The 19,945-nt window shown below is 39.2% G+C and overlaps 5 protein-coding genes and 1 long non-coding RNA gene across 7 annotated transcripts; 4 read left to right on the top strand and 2 right to left on the bottom strand.

Annotated features, from left to right (window-relative positions):
• Positions 1 to 432: 432 nt before the first annotated feature.
• LOC103836904 (serine/threonine-protein kinase BSK3) lies at positions 433 to 3,617 on the top strand. 2 transcript variants are annotated; one of them, XM_009113219.3, is made up of 10 exons: positions 433 to 983; positions 1,070 to 1,166; positions 1,252 to 1,472; positions 1,556 to 1,691; positions 1,783 to 2,022; positions 2,091 to 2,176; positions 2,266 to 2,454; positions 2,559 to 2,711; positions 2,826 to 2,939; positions 3,028 to 3,261. In XM_009113219.3, the coding sequence occupies exons 2-10, from the start codon at positions 1,085 to 1,087 to the stop codon at positions 3,259 to 3,261; spliced, it is 1,455 nt and encodes a 484-aa protein (XP_009111467.1). In that variant the 5' UTR covers positions 433 to 983; positions 1,070 to 1,084. The 2 variants fall into 2 exon arrangements, with proteins under 2 accessions (XP_009111467.1, XP_033136586.1); XM_033280695.1 differs by lacking the exon at positions 433 to 983 and having other exon boundaries at positions 1,085 to 1,166; positions 3,028 to 3,617.
• Positions 3,618 to 3,933: 316 nt separating this feature from the next.
• Positions 3,934 to 7,393, bottom strand: LOC103836905 (shaggy-related protein kinase theta). The gene is made up of 13 exons (XM_009113220.3): positions 7,014 to 7,393; positions 6,600 to 6,857; positions 6,422 to 6,514; positions 6,249 to 6,308; positions 5,882 to 6,154; positions 5,697 to 5,771; positions 5,525 to 5,581; positions 5,299 to 5,439; positions 5,139 to 5,189; positions 4,969 to 5,064; positions 4,809 to 4,892; positions 4,597 to 4,699; positions 3,934 to 4,401 (listed from the first exon to the last, which is right to left on the bottom strand). The coding sequence occupies exons 1-13, from the start codon at positions 7,074 to 7,076 to the stop codon at positions 4,325 to 4,327; spliced, it is 1,431 nt and encodes a 476-aa protein (XP_009111468.1). The 5' UTR covers positions 7,077 to 7,393; the 3' UTR covers positions 3,934 to 4,324.
• Positions 5,695 to 6,341, top strand: LOC117128411. Its single transcript, XR_004451709.1, has 2 exons — positions 5,695 to 5,778; positions 5,889 to 6,341. It is a non-coding gene; the product is annotated as an uncharacterized LOC117128411 (long non-coding RNA).
• An 891-nt stretch (positions 7,394 to 8,284) lies between the features above and the next one.
• LOC103836906 (homeobox-leucine zipper protein ANTHOCYANINLESS 2) lies at positions 8,285 to 13,246 on the bottom strand. The gene is made up of 9 exons (XM_009113221.3): positions 12,791 to 13,246; positions 12,474 to 12,703; positions 12,272 to 12,389; positions 11,594 to 12,205; positions 11,418 to 11,519; positions 11,121 to 11,330; positions 10,071 to 10,245; positions 9,618 to 9,985; positions 8,285 to 9,141 (listed from the first exon to the last, which is right to left on the bottom strand). The coding sequence occupies exons 1-9, from the start codon at positions 12,977 to 12,979 to the stop codon at positions 8,773 to 8,775; spliced, it is 2,373 nt and encodes a 790-aa protein (XP_009111469.2). The 5' UTR covers positions 12,980 to 13,246; the 3' UTR covers positions 8,285 to 8,772.
• A 2,478-nt stretch (positions 13,247 to 15,724) lies between these two features.
• Positions 15,725 to 16,543, top strand: LOC103846125 (glutathione S-transferase T3-like). Its single transcript, XM_009123039.2, has one exon. The coding sequence runs from the start codon at positions 15,725 to 15,727 to the stop codon at positions 16,541 to 16,543; it is 819 nt and encodes a 272-aa protein (XP_009121287.2).
• Positions 16,544 to 17,479: 936 nt separating this feature from the next.
• On the top strand, positions 17,480 to 18,745 carry LOC117128278. The gene is made up of 2 exons (XM_033280373.1): positions 17,480 to 18,041; positions 18,180 to 18,745. Exons 1-2 carry the CDS (start codon positions 17,480 to 17,482, stop codon positions 18,743 to 18,745), a joined length of 1,128 nt encoding a protein of 375 aa, XP_033136264.1.
• Positions 18,746 to 19,945: the final 1,200 nt, after the last annotated feature.

Below are 19,945 nucleotides of genomic sequence, written 5' to 3'. Positions count from 1 at the left end.
CTACTAAGTACTAATTGATTGACAAACCGGTTTAATTTAAAGCCGAACGAGAGGCCTATAAAAGCCCATGGGCCTTGATTTATCGTCAATCAACACTGCTTAGTGTGTCGTTAGTAGTTCCCTCCTTAATTAAAAAAGTCCGTTAGAAAGAGTAGCTATTACGGCATGGAGAGCCAACGGGAAAGAGGACTATGAACAAAAACAACAACAACGACCACTTGCTTTTAACAGGCGGTGCTACTTTTCTTTAGAATCCTCTTCAAATCTGTACGACATCAATTTATTAATTGACTTTTTTTTTTAATAATAACAGGGGTGTTAATGGCCACAGATTCTTTGGTTGCCATGTCTCTCGAGTCGCACCATTAAAACAATTCATCAACTTGTGGGGGTCTTTTGGTGGATTATTTTATCTTACTTTCTCTCTGTCTTGGTTGTTCTTTCAGAAACAAAAAAATAAAAATTAAAAAGTGAATTTACAGATGTGTAGATGCACGAATACACACACTTGACAGTGTCTGTGTGTAGTAGTACTACTAATATATAAATACTAATAATAAACTCTGTGATCTGATCTACTTTTATACTATCTTTTTAGTTTCGGATAGTTTAAAATGAATCACATACGTTCATGTCGATTCGATTGAGAGATACTACTGTCTCTCGACTGAGTTTCTTTATATAAAATTGATTGTAACCACGTGGAATTGGTTTTGTTATCTTTCTCCTCAGACCACTTTGATGCAATCGAGAAAACCAAACCTAAAAATACAGATTTAAGTTCTTCGATCCGAAAAAAAAAAACATTTTAGTGTGAGTTTTTGAATCGTAGATAGGTTTATTAGGCTCCAGGTAGATCAATCGATTTTTTTTTGTTGGGTTGTTTGGTTTGTGGTCGAGTTTGACTAAACAAGAGTGGATTTTGGGTTGACACTCGAAACTCCATAGCTTTTTCAGTGTAACCCTCTCTCGAGTTGACAAAGGTACGACCTTTTTCTCCACTAAAAGGTTCTATTTTTTTTGCGAAATTTCGATTCATCATTATTGCGCCTCTGTAATTTTGTTGCAGAGAGTTTGTTTATAGATGGGAGGTCAATGCTCTAACCTCGGTTGCTGTCGCAAACCATCACACAAGACTGCTGTTCTTGAAGCTCCTCCCCATCTTGGTTTTAGTTTTTGTTTTTCTTCCCACTTTGGATCTATTTTAGACATTATTATCTGATTGGTGTTGCCTCTTCTTGTAAATTGCAGAGAATGGAGACAATAGTGACGTCACCGACGTGCCTGCCTTCCGTGAGTTCACATTAGACCAGCTCAAGTCAGCTACTTCTGGCTTTGCTGTCGAGTATATTGTGTCTGAGCATGGTGAAAAGGCTCCTAATGTCGTCTATAGAGGGAAGCTCGAGAACCAGAAGAAGATTGCTGTCAAGCGTTTCACCAGAATGGCCTGGCCTGACGCTCGCCAGTTCCTCGTACGAATCTTTACTTTTGTTTCATAATTCTCTTTTTTTTTTTTTTACAATCTTTGTAATATGTGTTCTCTCTTTATGTGCAGGAGGAAGCGAGGTCCGTTGGTCAGCTGAGGAGTGAGAGAATGGCTAATTTACTCGGCTGTTGCTGCGAAGGTGACGAGAGGTTGCTTGTCGCTGAGTTTATGCCCAATGAAACCCTAGCCAAACACCTTTTCCATTGTAAACACGACTCATCTTCTCTCCCTTATATATATGTTTAGATGTTATGTCACCTTAGACACTAAGTGTGTTCTTTTATTGCAACAACCAGGGGAAACACAACCTATGAAATGGACAATGAGGCTACGTGTTGTTTTGTATCTTGCACAAGCTCTTGAATACTGTACCAACCAAGAGCGTACTCTTTACCACGACCTCAACGCCTACCGTGTTTTATTTGATGAGGAATGCAATCCAAGACTTTCTACTTTTGGGTTGATGAAGAATAGTCGTGATGGGAAAAGTTACAGCACAAATCTTGCTTTCACCCCTCCTGAATATCTCCGAACTGGTACAATCATCAATTTTTAAAAACCAATATTGATATGGTTGAGGCTAAAATGCACCTCATGTTTTCAGGGAGGATTACTCCAGAGAGTGTGATATACAGCTTTGGTACTCTTTTGCTTGATCTTCTCAGCGGAAAGCATATACCTCCGAGCCATGTAAGTATTTTAACCCAAATTAGTTTGTTTGTTTGCTTATGAGATTGCAATAGAGATGAAGAGTGATTCTTTCAATCTGTTGTGTGTAGGCCCTTGATCTGATTAGAGACAGAAATCTCCAGACTTTGACTGATTCTTGCCTAGATGGGCAATTCTCTGACAGCGATGGCACAGAGCTAGTACGCCTGGCTTCTCGTTGTCTTCAGTACGAAGCTCGTGAAAGGCCAAACCCAAAATCTTTGGTCACTGCCCTGACACCTCTTCAGAAGGACACAGAGGTTTTATTTCATATATATATATATATATGTCATTAATGAAAAACAAGGACCAAGTCTATGTGTGTTGACTCATATAATTGTTTCCATGTATTGAACATTTGCAGGTCCCATCCCATGTTCTAATGGGTCTGCCCCACAGTGGTTCGGTGTCTCCTCTGTCCCCTCTTGGTGAAGCTTGTTCAAGAAAGGACCTGACCGCTATGCTTGAGATCTTGGAGAAACTTGGATACAAAGACGACGAGGGTGTCACCAATGAGGTGATCTTACAGATTTAAGTTGGCTCCGCTACTCAGTTATTTAATGTCCGGTGATGTTGTCCGAAAGGTTCTTCACTGTGTATTTCTTTCTTACAATGTTTTTGGGAAATGCAGCTCTCTTTTCATATGTGGACAGACCAGATGCAAGAGTCTTTGAACTTTAAGAAGAAGGGTGATGTAGCTTTCAGGCAAAAAGACTTCAGAGAGGCCATTGAGTGTTACACTCAGGTTGGTTCTTATAACCGAAACACAAATACACTTGTAGGATAATAACATAGAGAGTATTAACATGGATGATGTCCAAATTTTTGCACAGTTCATAGATGGAGGAATGATCTCTCCAACAGTGTGTGCACGGCGTAGCCTGTGTTACCTAATGAGTGACATGCCTAAAGAAGCATTAGACGATGCAATTCAAGCACAATTGATCTCTCCCTTGTGGCATGTTGCGTCTTATCTCCAGTCTGCTTCCCTTTCCTTTTTGGAAATGGAGAACGAATCACAAATCGCACTCAAAGAGGGATCTAACCTTGAATCTAAGAGGAACTGAGCTTCCCAATTGAAGTTAAGATACATATACCGTTTTAAGATTGGCTTTTCTTCCTTTGGTTAAAGATGAAAGAACGTCTTAACCAAGTTTGAGAGGTTTGTTAAATCTTTTGAGCACAAAGGATGAGGAAAACACTCGAGAACGATTTGCAAAACTAGAGACACAATGATGGGTTTGTGTGGTGTAGTGTTTGTGCTCTTCTTTTCCCTGTTTTTATAGGCACTGAAGGATTCATTTCCTTTGAAATCCAGTTCCTTAAACTTTTTTTATATGTTGAACATTGTAATATAATAAACCCTTCCGTGTATTGAAGAATTTAAAATAGATTGTTTTTATTTGATTCATGTATCACATCATCACCCCCATGTAAAATGACTCGTTGCCACTAAATGTTCTAGAGTTTTGCAAAGCTTCGCAGTCTCTTCAATTTGAATGGTAAAACAACTTTTGTTATCATTCCCTACTTACAAAATGCTTTTAGAGTATTGCAAAGCTTCATAACCTCTGCAATTTAGCCACTAGTGGTAGTGGCAGAGAAAAACACTACGAAGAAAGTAAGTTAGCTGGTGCTATGTTTACCTTGACAGGAAGTGTTGTTCCTCAGACCTCACTGTATCAAATGCTCTCAGAGTTTTTGGCAAAGAGAAAATTGTTTCACCCAAAATAAACCAATTGAGGTTGGAACAGAGAACTGAATATTATTGTACACAAGCTTGCGATATTAGGACAAGTGACATATTCATGATGGATTACAAACATTAAAAAATGATACATCAAACATTTAAGGGGGTCAGATTTGTGGGAAAAAAAACAAAAGAAAAATGAAAGTGGAGGTGGAGAAAAAGGTAAAAGAGGAAGCAAACTGAGAGAAAGGCTACTCAGAAGAAGCTCCTTGAACCCAATTGTTTCACATCCCCTCCATCGGCTCCCCGGCGTTCAGATTTCAAGACTCCTCCTCAGACGACAAATATTGGAAGCACAAAGTGGTTCAAAATTGATGTACACACTGAAGTAAATAGCGAGAGGGAGGGAATGCTGAATCTGGAAACACTATTGAATGATCCTAAGAGCTACTTCCCGTCCCCTGGCAATGCGCTGGAATTAGACGCTGTCTCAGCTCTGTTGATGCACCCGCAAGTTCTGTACAGTTTAAAATACATATAGTAAACAAATTAATGAGACAGAATGGAATGTAGTCTCAGCTCATCTGTATACGTATCTATCCATTAAACTCTTCACATATATGATGATGATTTCCAACAAAGTTGCGTAACAATGGTTACTTCACAATTTTTGCAACGAGAAAGACGAGGTAAAGAGAGCTCATGGGCTGACCTTGGGGAGTGAAGTTAAATAATGGAGGCAGTGGTCTTCCATTTGGCAGTGAAATATTCGGGTCCCGCAAGTCATCGAAGAAGGGGTGTGCACATGCTTCCAACTATACAAATATAAGAAAGGTTTTGTTTGAATTATAAAATTCGAAATCAGCCAAGGAGATTGGTTAGGTTATATGTAGTTTTGTGATGTCCAGAAGGATTCAGTCTTACTGCAGTGCAGCGGAGGTTTGGTGAATACTGGAGGAGTCTTGACACGAGGTCTACTGCTTCAGGTGGCATTCGCTTTTGGAAAATCTGAAGATTTTTGTGCTACACATTAGATTTCACTTCAATATGCACATACACCAAAGAGGCACCTTAGTTTACAAACCTTGTGCCACGGGTGAGCTTTAATTTGAGGGAACTTGAACTCTGTGTAATTGGGATTCATACATCTTATTTCTTCTCTCGTCGGCGTACCAAGAATCTGGTAGACGTACAGATGAGTAAGATACGAAAATGAAATTATAAAAAGAGACGAAGAGTGATCATAATAAGTACCTTGATAATCTCCACCAGCTGATCAATGCCACTTTCCCCAGGAAACAGTGGCTACAAGTAGAAGACCAACAGTTAATATGGGATTGAATGTGATTTGGAAGTTCCAAGATGTAACTAATCAAACAATCATAACCCAAGCTTTAAAATTTATAATACTCACTTGGCCGAGTAAAAGCTCTGCCATAACACAACCACCAGACCACATGTCAATGGCATTGGTATACTCTGTTGCCCCGAATATAAGTTCTGGGGCCCTGTAGTACCGGGAACATATATAGGATATGTTAGGTTCACCTGGCACCTGAAGAAGTACCAGTGTGTTAGCCATCAATTTTCAAATGCGAACCCACCTCCAAAGATCACACTATAAACAAGAAAGAACATACCAACATCTTTGCGCTTCCAAAATCGCATATTTTTAATTGATGGGTTTGGGAATTGACCTACAAGAACACATCATAAGAGAATCAGGGTATTATCCGTTAATATGGTTTTAACTTTTGAGCGCTATTTAAAAATTAAAATATAGATGCCTAGTCAAAAGAATTCACACTCTACCAGTAGATTTTGTGGCTTGATGTCACGATGACATACCCCAACCACACGATGTAAGTAGTTCAGCGCACGGCAGATCTGATATGTCAAAGGCAATACAGGCGTAAGTAAAAGATTTCGATGTAAATGAAGTTTCATGCTAAGCAGATAACTAAAAACGATTAATTGGGGAGCAATAGATATCTCACCTGATAGGTGTAAAGCTGAACAAGGATAATTGGCATATGCTGATTCATTTTGGTATAGTGCTTTAATGCTCTGTATACAGTTTCGGGAACAAACTCAAGGACAAGGTTAAGATACAGCTCATCCTTTTCAGTTGTCGAAAAGAAAGAATGCCTTAGCCGCACAACGTTGGGATGGTCTTGCAAGCGCATTATCTGAAGTTCTCTGTTCTTGTATCTCTTATCCTGCAGAACTTTCTTAATTGCAACTTGTTCACCCGTTTCCAGACACTTGGCCTATAAAAAAAAAACAGACAGTAAGTCAACTTATGTAAACGCCAAAAAATTAAAAAGGATTAATATCTGCTGGTGCTAAGAATATTCCACATACCTGGAACACAACTCCGAATGAGCCTGTTCCAACAACTCTCTGGGCCATGTATGAGATTGTCTGAAACCGAATAACGAAAAATTAAATGATACGAACAAAAGAACGAGCAGATGTAAAGAAGAACACATTTATTCAAGAGTATCATGATTAAGAGATTTTCTCAAACCAATCACCTGCTTAGGCTTTCCATCTCGACCTCCGACAGTGGTTGTAATAACTTGACCCGTTTCAGTCCCACTGCCATTTACAACAGTTGGTTCCATATCCTATACAAAGGACAATGGAGATTTGAGCAGAAGCTAATGGATATGCAGGATAATTTATATAACAAAGAAGAAACAAGCAATTGACCTTATCCTCGCGGTTGGCATTACGCTCGTCTCTGATCATTACTTCCGGAAGCTGATCATTCACGGTGGCAGCAGCAGGAGGAGGCACATTTGAGGTTCCAGCAACACATTCTTGCGAAACCATGTCTGTATTTCTCATCTCACGAGAAGAAGAAGATGAAGAAGACGTTTGGTCAACCTGCATCGGATCATCACCAGCAGTACATAACTTATCGTTGTCTTGATCCAGCTTGGCTCTCTTGAGCCCATAGTCCCCTCCCTTTATAAAAAATCACAACTTTCGTCAAAATCTAACTTCTCCACAAGCACTATGATTAAGATCTCAAAAACCCCTAATTTTTTTGACTTGTAATAATATTCCAATTAAATCGAATCTCAATCCAGCAATTATAAAAATAAATAAATAAATACTTACAGGATCCGAAGAAATGGAGGTCCGACCCGAGGCAATGCTCTTGAGACGACGCATCACGTTCATCTTTGCAGATACCAACTCCAAACCCTAATTTTCCCCCCGATTCAAAATTAATCCAATCAACAGATTCAGAAATTCAAAATCGAATCTGTCTCGATCTCCTCCGCCGTGACGAGCGAGCAGCTATGAAGAAAATGGAGAAGAGGAACAGAGCCAAATCGAAGCGTCCTTGTTCAACCTTCCTCTCTCTCTCTCTCCACGACGCAAACCAGGTCCAGGTGGGGGAATCTTTTGCTTCTCGTGGCGAAAACCAATCATGCCACCCTCTCCTCTCCTTTTTTGGTCAAACCTTGACTCCTCACCGTTGATTCATCTCAGCAGCTCATCCGACGGATCAGGATTAATACGCCTGATTTCAACCAGCTGTGTTTACCAAAGTACCCTTATCTTGCTGTCTTATTTACGGAGATTGGGTAAATGAATGATTGCATCTATAGGCAGGCACGCGGAATATGCGCAATGGATCATTTGACCAAAGCTTTGACTCCTTTCCTTTCCCATATGTGTTAAATCTTTTTTAATTCTTGCTTCCTATACTGTTTTTAGACATTTTATATGTTTCAAACTTCAAATAAAACTAACTCTACTCTAAACATTATCTTACGTGGCCGCATTTTAAATTGGCGATAAGAGACATAATAAGAGGGCTTCAAACATATCAAATGTTTATGGCTTAGCTGGAGTTTTAACTATCCGATTGCAATAAATTAAATAAATAACAATAGGTTGTTTACTTTTATCTAGTTACTTAAATTAGGGAGTGCTCCTAGCTGTTTTGCATTTCACACTGTTTGACACCACTGCACTTGGGCAGAGATCCCTTGTGAGCTTTGCTAAAATTGATCAAAACTGTAAAAAGGCTCTAAACATAAAATGGGGCCGATCATATAAAAAGATAAAGGTACGGTACTGCCTTTTACCATATCTTGGGCCTTGTTAATTTACAAAACGAACTGGTAACGACCGCAATTGTAGAACAGTAGTCCATGTACTGCTAGTGGACTTATTAAAAGGCCCATAAAGAATATAAATTCTGACAAAACTTAACACCGTCAATTCCTTGTTTACTTTTTTATAGCAACACAACATAACGCGGAGAAAACGACGCCATAACGTCCGGTTTCCGCACCAGTCTGTCATGGTCTGACGTGGCAGAACAAAAATGGCGGAATACGTAAACTCCCACCATGCAAAGGAAGAAGCCACGGACAGAGGAAAAAAAAAACATAGCATTAAATGAATGTTAGCCTGCAAACACATTTAATGCACACCACGAGAGACATAAACGGACCAGATCCATCCAAAGTCCAACCACATACTACTCATGTCCCAGTCCGCGTTGGCAAAAACCACACAACATACCCGCATCCGACGGAGCGTGTGGCTCACTCTCAACTACATGAGTTTACAAGATAATATATAAAAATATTTAATACTCCAACAAACAAAAGGGGGTTTCCAACCCTAGTCAATACCCGAACCACCAACTCCTCCACCGTGATCAGACCCAACCGACGTGGTCTCAACGCGGTGACAAAGGAGTTGGATTTCGCCACCTGCGCGGTTCGTTCTTGACTCGACACCCCCTTCCCAAGCTTAACTAAATGACCAAAGTACACGACACATACATAGTTAAAATTCACAAATTCAAAGATACAACAAACACATGCGCTCCAGAGCTCACGTGCCGCCTTGAAGCTTAGTTCTCGCACTGAAGAGCGGTTCGAATCTTCTGGACGGTGCATGATATTAGGTTATTGACAGTCTCCACAGACTCGACCGTGAGTTTTGCCGTTGGGAGATTGTTAACAAGGATTTGAAACGCCACCGTCAAGAGTGATCCACCACCGACCGGACGCTGCTCACCGTCTCCGGAGCCACCGTTAAAGCCTCCGTCAGGGAGAACAGCGAAACCAGAAGGAAGGAGAGCCACGTAGGATGAATCCCCACCGTTCATGACAACATGCATGGCTGGAATATCGACAGGCGCGTACACTACCAGCGCTCCAGATGCGTCAATGCACGTTTCCTGAAGAATTAACATACTGCTCTGATTCGCGTTCATTGGCTGCCAAAACATGCACAAAAAAATAACCTCAGGTCAAGTGTTAAATTACGAGAAATGCCACACTGAACACAAACAGTAACGCTTCAGGGTTAAAAGAGAAACAAGTCAAAATAAACTTTCACAGATATCCAAGGAAAAGAAAGATGTGAAAAGTCAAAAACACAGACAAAGAGGTAAAGGTCGAAACTGTCCTATTATTATTGACTTTGTAAACCCTTACAAAAGCTGTGACTGACACTTTTGTTTTCTACTGATACCACCAAAAAACCTAAATTGTCCTTTTCCAATCCACTCATGTGTCCGTCTTACCACCACAATCAGGGACAAAAAACGTCACTATCACCTAATCCAAATTCCACACACTAACCGATTCCACACATACTGAACCAATCAAACACCGGAATTCATTCAATTACTAGACCGAGATTTATGTACCGGTTTAAGCCGGGAGAGTGTAATTTGGGGAGAAAACTTACGTTGGAGCGTAGCAAAGAAACGGAGTTGCCTTGATCTTGACCTTTGGCGATGTGGGCCATCTCCTGCATGGGACCACCGTTAGATAGAATATCCCATTCACATCTCATCCGTTCGTTCCGCAAGAAGTCAAACAGACGTTGTGGCGAAGCCGGAAGCCAAACAGACGTGGCAGCACTCAGAACAATACCCGGAGCCTCACTCGGATCGTCCACACTCTTACGGGTCATAATTCTAACGTCCGGATCGACATTACCGACCGTGAGCTTGCTCCAACTGTGGACAGAGGGCGCAGAGATGCCCGAGCAGAAATTGATCGTCATACGTTGAGCTAACTTCAGCATGCTTTTCCGACCACCTGGCGATATAGCTGTTTTTTTTTTGCATACGTTAAATGCTTTGTAACAACACATCATAAAATAAAGAATCTAACTAATGAGTAAATAGAAACGGACATGTGTCATCGTGAGATGTAACGGAGGAGGACATGAGGATGGCCAGACACTCGCACTGTCTCTGAAGTGTAGCGACCCATCTTTGCGAGCCGAAACCAAGACCTGACCGAAGCAATGGCCGGTACAAGTGGTGGATTTGGTTCTCGTCATATTCTGCATGCTCAACCCACGTGACCTGCACAGATGATTTCAAATCCTGGTTAGCATATAACCACAAATAATCTACCAAACGTATAAGATAGGATGAGGTGTTGAATTTTTAGTGGAAGATAATAAGATAATAGGACAACTGAAATTAATATATTACAGATGGATACGAGAGATACGAGGCAGCATAGGAGAATGGAATAGAAATACTAGAAAATTAGATTTATCTAAACGATGATTAGAAGCATTTTTATTGTACATGCATATGAAATTAATGTGTTCTTTCCAAAATGCGCACAAAAATAATTTTGGACGGATGCTTCATAGAATAAAGAGCAAATAGACAGACCCACTTGTCTAGAACTTGAAATGTAATCCAGAGAATCCGACAGATAGAGAAGCATCCGGATCCATAAAAAGTTTATAATCTCGGAAGGTTCGGGGATCAGAATTCGAGAAGGGAAAAGCCTATTCAATAATCTTTTCTCCTTTTTATATTCTGACATAAAATCATATTATTAAACTATTCAAACTAATAACGTATGAGAAGGAAACCCATAAAACAATTAGTAACATTTTTCAAGAAAAAAGGATGGTAAACACTAAACACACACAAAAATATTTGAAAAGTAAACTGTGAAAGATTTTATAAAATTGCATAAAATAAAGTTGAGAGTGACAGTGAAGTGGGTGCAGTGAGTAATGGCTAAAAAACAAGAGTCATTGATGCATGAGCTTCTTCTTCGTCTAGTGATCACCCAATTAAAAACCTAGAGATCCTAACTTCTTCGTCTTTATAGAATTTTTCACTACCCAATAATAAACATGCTTAGAAAAAAGATTCCAAATGTGTTTTACGTAATTAATTATCATTATGATTATGATTCAAAAAAAGTTAATTACCTTTGAGTATCCATTAGACATATCCTGCACTACACAGCCTGATGGTAATCGCCTGATTACAACCGTAGATCCACCAGAGTTTTCCCGGACTGTATCAATAGAAACGTCCACCACTGCCCACACGCCTTCCGCGTGCTGTTTGCAGAACCGGAGGAAGTTCACGTTGCGTACCGGAACCAACGGAGACAAAACTTGTAACTCAGCATTCATCTGTAGTAAAAATTCATAACGAAACAAAAATATTAAACCGTGACTAAACCGGAAATGTGATTTGAGTGTGCTTTTTGTATTAATTACCAGTTGAATTGCACCGTTCCTTGTTCCGGCCATTCCGCCGGAGATAACGTCGGTGGTTGTGGATCTTGCGACTATACACGGAAACATCTCCGTCCATCGGTCCTATTAAATAAAATTATTAGAGAAAACAAATAACATTTTTTTTTTGTAAATTAAAAATACATGGAAAAACATACCGAGTCCATTAACGTCTCGACGAGGGCTAAGCTATTGATGATGACCATACCGGACGTTCTAGAAGCTTCAGTAACTAAACCGTTTGGTTTTGTAGACGAAAACGTTCTCATGTACTCCTCATGGTTAAGCTCATCTCTCTCTCCGTCTAAGCTTTTAATCCACAACTGTTCATCGCTCTGAGCTAGCTTCACTAGCTCATCCATAGCTGTTAAAGCCAGCTCCAACAAAACCGATCTCTGATCAACACCATTAACCACCGCCGGCAGCTGCGGTGGTAAGCAACCGCCGCCACCGTTGAAATCTTGAGGGAAAGCGAAATTTCCGCCGTTGTTGTTGGTACCGACGCCGAGCTCTAGAGAAGAGGTGTGATTGTTTTGGGGGTGGCCGAGGAATTTACCGGTGAGGTTAAAGACGCGGTCGAGCTCATCTTTCAAGCGAGCGTTTTCGATGCGGAGATGATGCTCTTCGATAGAGACCTCGCCGAGCATGGCCGGTCCACCACAAATGTTGCAGGTTGGGTTCCTCATTGCTTCGCGTATAGACATGTTCTCAGCTCTTAGCTTGTCGTTCTCTTGTCTCAGCAACGCGTTCTCGTGCCGCTCTAATTGAGTCTGGCAAAGGATTTGATTTAATAAATAATTCTTTAGAACAAAAGATAACAAAGAAAAGAAACAAACCTTCATTTGAGTGCGACGATTCTGGAACCAGAACTTAACTTGTCTTGTCTCCAAGCAAAGTCTCTTGCTTAGCTCAAGTCGCTGCTTCTCGTCTGGATGTGGACACTCTTTGAACATGCTGTAACCCCCAAAAAAACCAAACATTAATTAATCAGATCGAACTAAAGAGCAAGACTATATATAGATCAAAAGAGGGGATTACGATTCGAGCTCTTGGATTTGCTGAGGAGTGTGTCGGTGGTAACGTTTTTTCTTGGGAGGTTTATTATAGTCGGCGTCTTGATCTTCACCCGAGATACCTTCGACGTTATCACTCCCAGATCTGCTCTCATGCTCTTCCTCTCGGCTCCTCCTGTTCTTACCGCTCCCATCGAAAATATCGCCTCCAGCTCCGTTATGGTTCCTCATGGATGTTCCTCTCTCGGGTTGCTCCTGTCCGAATATTAACAAAAAAAATATTAGGTTTTATTTATATAAACACGCGTAGAGTATATTAAAGTAGAGGATACGACGTCGTACGAGCGCTAGAGAGAGGCCAGAAGAGGAGTAAACAGATTTGGTATTGATAGGAGGGGAGAAGAGGCTCGCCGCCCCAATATGAGACATAGTACCACCGGGTATTATGGTAGATGCGGTGGTGTGGTTGCCATAAGCTAGACCAGTGGGGACACCACCGGTCGTATTGTCGAAGAGACTACCGAAGTTCATCAGATAATAAAGAAGAGAGCTGAATCAGAGGAGATTATTACTGAAATGGAGGAGAGAGAAGGAGAACGAAAGCTGTTTTTTTCTCTTAATTTTTCTCTCTCACTACTTTGCTATTCGTTCTCAGTCTCTCTCTCTCTTAAAAATTAATGGGGTTATAATTTTCTTTTCTCTCTCTTTTCTTATTTTCCTTGAGAGAGAGAGAGTGATGGGGAAGATGAAGATGTGAAACCCTAGTGTTGGGGTAACTGATGTGAAGAAGAAGTCTCTCTCTCTCTCTCTCTCTCTCTCTCTTTCTCTTCCTCTTCACACTTGCATGTTGATATATATATATTGACTCTCTTTATCCTTTTTGTATTTTTATAATTTTATATTGTAAAGACAATGGCCTTTTTAGATTTTGTTTTCTTCTTTTTTTTTATTTATTTTCTTCTTGTAGTTTTAATGCTTTTCGACAAATTTAGGTAAAGTGTTCAGTTTAAATAAAGTGAAATCTATTAAATCCAATTCAAATCCAAAAGACCCAAAACTAGTCTTAAATGTTGAAACTGACCTTGACTTTTATTATTTAAAATAATTTTCTATATATATATATATATAAATATGAACCAATTAATGGCATTTTAATTTATTTTAGTACAGTATCTTTCAAACTAATCATAGATTTGTTACTAGAAAATTGTACTTGAACCAAAACTGTAATAAAAAAAATATAGTATTTATATTTATTCAGATTCACTTTAGGTATTAGCCTCTATTTATTTGCAGATTATTAAAGTGAAACTATATATGAAAGGCAAATAATGCTACTGACGAATTAATTGAACGGAGAAAAAATATGCCAGGAAAAAAACGTTATGTGGACTCTTTGAAAACCTTAGACCATGCACAACGGGAGTACACGACGAAGCCTTAGCACGAAAACTTAGGTAAAACCGAATATAATAATATTACTTAGGTTAATCGACTTAAGGATTGGTCCGTGGCCAAGGTTTTTAAGAGATTGATCCTTAGCAACGTGTCAACTCCTGAGTGGGACGGGGTTGGTTTGATTTTGGGTTTGGTTAAAAAAAAATGGTCATTCTCGACGGAGACCGAAAAAAAAAAAGGAGAGCTCGAAGAAAGGCGATATTTGCCGTTTGAAATCGATCGTCTTCACGAAGGTAAATCGAAGCGTTAACCTGTATTTTTGATCTTTTTAGCTTAGTTTTCATGTAGATTCGTCTTATTTTAGTGGTTCAGGGATGCGTTTGAATCGATTTGGGTTTCGATTGAAATTAGGGTTTAAAAAAAATTTGGGGTTTAATCGATTTGGGATTTATATCCAGTATGGGGGTTTGTATAAAGGGTTTTGACATGATTTCGGTTTCAATCTGAAGCGGATTTGTATCTTATTTCTTAAACGGTTTCGAAATGAAATATGTTTTCAACGGAAGAGGATTTTATCTTTTTTCTCGAACCAGGTTTCTCAACCTTTTAGGTTTCAAACTTTGAGAAAAGAAAATAGGGTGAGATTAATGAGAGTGTGTCTGCCAAAAGTGTCGGTTGAAGTTGGAATTTTATCTTAATCATCGCCGGTCGTCTTTGATTTTGGTTCCTTTTTATTCATCTGCTTTCCATTGTTGTTGTATATGTCGTTGCTCTAACTATGTTGTTTTAAATTCCAAAAGTTATTTTTGTATTTAACTCTCTTTGTTAATCATTTGTCTCAGGTTAACCAAATGGGACAAGATTACAGCTATTCTCAGCCTTCTTCATCATCAAACTCTATAGACATGAGCTCCCTTCTTGAAGCTGAAGCTAAGATGTACGCGGATGAAGCTGAGAGTCCCTTCTGCAACGCAGAGCCGGATCAGTTCGCACCTCAACCAGAGGCTGATGATGGCATCCCTACGGCTTGCTACTGTGGTGCTCAGCCTGTTGTGAAATGCTCTTACACACCTAAGGATCCATACCGAAGATACTTCTCGTGCCCCAATGTCGATGATGGGGGCTGCCACATATGGAAATGGTGGGATGTGGCTTTAACGGAGGAGCTCAGTGAGGTTCAGAGACATGTCAGACAGATGAAGGATCAAGCTTTTGAGTGTGAGCAGAAGCTGCTTAAGCTACAGAAGACGGTGTGTGAGGTGAAGAAGAAATCTGAGAATACAAATGTGGTTGCATTGGGAGTTTGTGTAATGGTGTCCGCAATAGTATTCATAGGTTTGGCTGCTGTGTACCTGAGTGGTAAGTATCTCTCTTGTGCTATTTGCTTGTTTGTTCATGACATTTTTTTAAAACTTTTGACTGTTTGATTTAATGTTTATGCAGGAAGAGCGTCCAAGAAGTAAACTAGATCAACTAGTAAAGCTCAAGAGTGTCTGTTTAATCAAGGTACGATTCCTACTCTCTTTTGTATTGATTGTCCCTGCGCATCAACTAGTAAAGTTCATTGCTTTAAAATATTACTGTTAGTATTGATTGTCCCTGCGCATAAATGCTCTCTTTTGTATTGATTGTTTCATTTCTACCTTCCTACCGCCTCTGATATGATTGTTTTTAATGTTTTAGTACTTTGCAAATGGGTGTTATAGTTTGAATTGATTGTTTTAAATGTTTTACGCCTTCTACCTTACTAACTGCTCGTTTTTATTGGCCTTAAATGCAACTAGTTTAGCTCAATGTTTAAACTCGTCTACTTAAGTCTCTCTGTTGCTATTAGAGTGACATATACCGATATTGCAAATGGAAAATAATACACCTTATATGAATCTACTCTTTAGTCAAACTCAGACACCCGTAGACCTTGATTCACCCGAACCTTTATGGTTCGGTAGCCAAGGTCCTAGGGAGTCTGTTGTCCCTCCTGTAGTCGAGCCTGTAGTCGAGTCTGGTGGTGAGTCTGGTCTGAGGAGGAAGTGGACTTCGATGGAGGATAAGATCCTTATTGGTGCTTGGCTTAACACCAGTATGGATCCTATCATCAGCAATGAGCAGAAAGCTGGTTCTTTCTGGAGGCGGATTGTAGATTACTACAATGCAAGTCCGCAGCTGGTTGGGACCGTACCGAGAGAGCTAGGTTCCTGCAAGCAGAGGTGGGGGAGGATCAACACAGAAGTATCCAAGTTTACAGGATGCTATGATGCGGCTTTGAGGGAGCAGAGAAGTGGCCAAAATGACGATGATGTGATGAAGGCGGCGTTGGAAATTTTCTTCAAAACTACCGAGTCCAAGTTCAGCATGGATCACTGCTGGAGGGAGCTGAGGCATGACCAAAAGTGGTGCTCTGTCTACGGGCCGAAGGAGGGTGGAAAGGAAAAGCGTAAACAAGTGATTGACGTTGATAGAGAAGAAGAGGAAGCCGGCGAACCAGAAGGTCGACCTCCCGGGGTTAAGGCTGCCAAAGCTGGTATCAAGAAGAAGAAAAGTGGTAGAGAGGAGGAGCTGGGGAAGCTTCAGGGGGTTTTAGAAGTCAAAGAAAAATTGTCTAGAGCTAAGATTCTAGATCGTTTACTCGCGAAGAAGGAGCCTTTAAGTGAGATGGAAACAAATCTAAAAATGAAACTAATGTCTGAAATGCTTTGATGTATTAATGTTGGTTAGAGGTAATGTCTAAAAATGAAACTATAATGCATTTGAACTTTACTAACCTTTGTCTTATTTGATGTGTCAGGTTTATCTAAGTAGGCATGTGAAGGAAGTCACGGGTTGAAGTCACGGGTTGGAGTCACGGGTGGAAGTCACGGGTTCTTGTCCCTCACCTAATGTATTATAAGTAGAATGCAATGTAGTCTTTAACTTTCTATCTCGGAGAGGTGTTTTCCTTTAGCCTCTAAACTTGTTTCATGTTATTCAAAACTTGTGTTTCTCGGTAAGGTTGTAATATTTCAAGGAAGGCAGGAATCATTGTTCAAAACTTGTGTTTCTCGGTAAGGTTGTAATATGTATGAAATGCTTTGTGTCCTCTTGTTCTAACATTTAACTCATTGATGTTGTGTTGAACTCACTAAAATTTAAGAGTTTAGCTCATGAACTTGTTTGAATTAAGCTACTTGAGTTAAAACATGGCTTAATATTTCAAGGAAGGCAGGACTTCTCTATTCTCGGTGACATCAAGACGGAGAAACATATCACAAGGTTAGCAAAAGACCAAACATATCACAAGGTTAGCAAAAACATGGCTTAATGGAATTTAAGATGATTAGAAATTGGGATTATATGAAATAATACCATATATGTTTAAATTTTAAACATATATAACCAAAAAAATTTGGTAATAAGATGATTTGAAAATGATAAATTAGATGATTAGAAATTGGGATGTTATGAAATAATACCATATATGTTTAAAATTTTAACATCTATAACCAAAACAATTTGGTAATAAGATGATTTGAAAATGATAAATTAGATTATTAGAAATTTGGTTATAAGATGATTTCAAAATGATAAATTTGATGTTTTTAAAATGATATAAAAACTAAACTTAATATTTTTTTTTTAAAAGGAGGGAAACCTAAAATGTCATCATCATCATCATCCGATGAAATCGATGAAAGATTGGACGAGGTTCTCGATGAAATCGTCGAGGATGCATATAATGACATAGTGGAGGCCCAACCGAATATGCAAAACACACGGGGTTATATTGAACGAGACCGTGAAGGGGGACACACCCGTTTAGTTAATGACTACTTCAGAGAGAATGCGACATACTCGGCACAATTCAGACGACGTTTCCGCATGAATAAGGGTTTATTCATGCGTATTGTCCTTGCCCTCCAGGAGAACTTTGTATTCTTTCAACAAAGACCAGATGCAACCGGGAGGTTAGGTCATTCTCCGCTACAAAAATGTACGGCGGCTATTCGACTGCTTGCTTATGGTACAGGGGCTGACACGGTAGATGAATATCTCCGACTAGCTGAGACCTCAGCACTTTTGTGTTTACATAATTTCACTGACGAAATTATACAGTTATTCGGAGACGAGTATCTACGAGCACCCACACCGGATGATCTTCAACGACTACTCGACATTGGAGAGAAACGAGGGTTTCCTGGGATGATCGGGAGCATCGACTGTATGCATTGGGAGTGGAAAAATTGCCCGACCGCTTGGAAAGGACAGTACGCCCGTGGATCAGAAAAACCGACAATTGTCTTAGAGGCTGTAGCTTCCCAAGATCTTTGGATCTGGCACGCGTTTTTTGGACCTCCAGGTACCTTAAACGATATTAATGTCCTCGATCGATCTCCTCTTTTTGATGACATTTTAGAAGGTCGAGCTCCGCGGGTAAAGTACATGGTCAACAGACACATGTATAAGTTGGCGTACTACCTCACAGACGGTATATATCCAAAATGGTCAACCTTTATCCAATCCATCTCACTCCTTCAATCACCAAAACAAGAGTTATTTGCTAAACATCAAGAAGCAACCCGAAAAGATGTGGAGCGGGCTTTTGGAGTATTACAAGCGCGATTTGCGATTGTGAGAAACCCGGCTCTTACGTTGGACAAAGCAAAGATAGGGAAGATTATGAGAGCGTGTATCATACTACACAACATGATAGTCGAAGATGAACGGGATGGATACATTCGTTATGATATATCTGAATTTGAAGAAGGTGACGTCATGAGAAGTTCACAGGTGGAAACCGAGATTCCTACAATTCTCAATAATATTTTTCCCAGTCGGAATGATGTTCGAGATAGGAGAATACATGACCATCTGAAAAATGATTTAGTCGAGCATATTTGGAACAAATTTGGTGACGAGGATTAAAAATCCTTCTATCTTTATGTTTAATTATTGTATTTTTAAAAAATTCCTTGTTATGTTTAATTATTGTATCTTAATGTTTAATTAATGAATCTTTATGTTTAATTTGTGTTTCTTGATTTCTTTATATTTATTGTTTTTATTTTTAATTGTTATATTTATATGTTTAATTATTATTTTTAAAGTTTATTTCTAATAGTTGATGTTAAGTTATTCTATTTAATCATTCAATATATAAAAATTATATTTCACTAAACAAGAATAAAATATATATTTTTTTATTCCTAAGGATTTCAATTTCGGGTTCACCATTGTACACACATTTTTTACAAGAGTACTTAACTATTCAAAAAAAAAAAAAAAAGAATATTTTATTCCTAAGGACTCCACAATGGGTATCACCATTGTGGATGCTCTTACGAATGCACGAGACCTCTCTTTTCCCCAGAAGAACTCTCGGTTGACTTTGCCAACTTTTTAACATCTTTTCTACCTCACGCGCGTTTTTTCTGCAGTCTCTCTCTCATTTCTTTCTTAATTCTCGAAAATATAGACTTTTTTGCTCAATAAAATTATTAAAAAGACTGTTGTCAAGCAAACCCCACATATTAATATGAATCTATCGTGCATTATTGACAAGCCCGTTCATCTAATCTAACTCCTAGATCATAATCAAATAGGCTATAGGATCTTGGAGTTGTGAAAGAATCTATATTCTTTTGTAAGTAACGACATGAAGAAGCGAGCTTGTGTCAACCGAAAAGACATTCCACTATTAGCTACAGTTGAATGCATACCAACAACTCTTGTTGGGTATGTTAGAAAAAAATACAAAACTGCGATTAATGTTTTGATGGAAATAAGTGTTTAATGTTTAGTGTTTACAAAGGCAGAATTAATTGAACCGAAAGTCTGGATCAGTAAAATAAGAATTAGAAACATTTAAATCATGGGAGCAAATATGAAGGAAGGAAAAAATGTGGTGGATCATATTGGTTTGGTTCGGTTTGGACCACATGGGAATGTCAGCTCCCAAAGATTAACCGACCACCACCAACAAGCACGCAACACAACTTACTACAAAACTTTTTTTGATCAATTGTTGTCTATTAGTATAACACACGTCTTGTTATATTATTTTACTTTGTGTAATGATATAGAGAAGAACGTCATTTTCATTGTTGGGTTTAATTTGGTAATTAC

This window comes from Brassica rapa, chromosome A09 (assembly GCF_000309985.2).
Source record: "Brassica rapa cultivar Chiifu-401-42 chromosome A09, CAAS_Brap_v3.01, whole genome shotgun sequence".
Classification (NCBI taxonomy): domain Eukaryota; kingdom Viridiplantae; phylum Streptophyta; class Magnoliopsida; order Brassicales; family Brassicaceae; genus Brassica; species Brassica rapa.
This window is presented reverse-complemented; position numbering and strand designations above follow the sequence as displayed.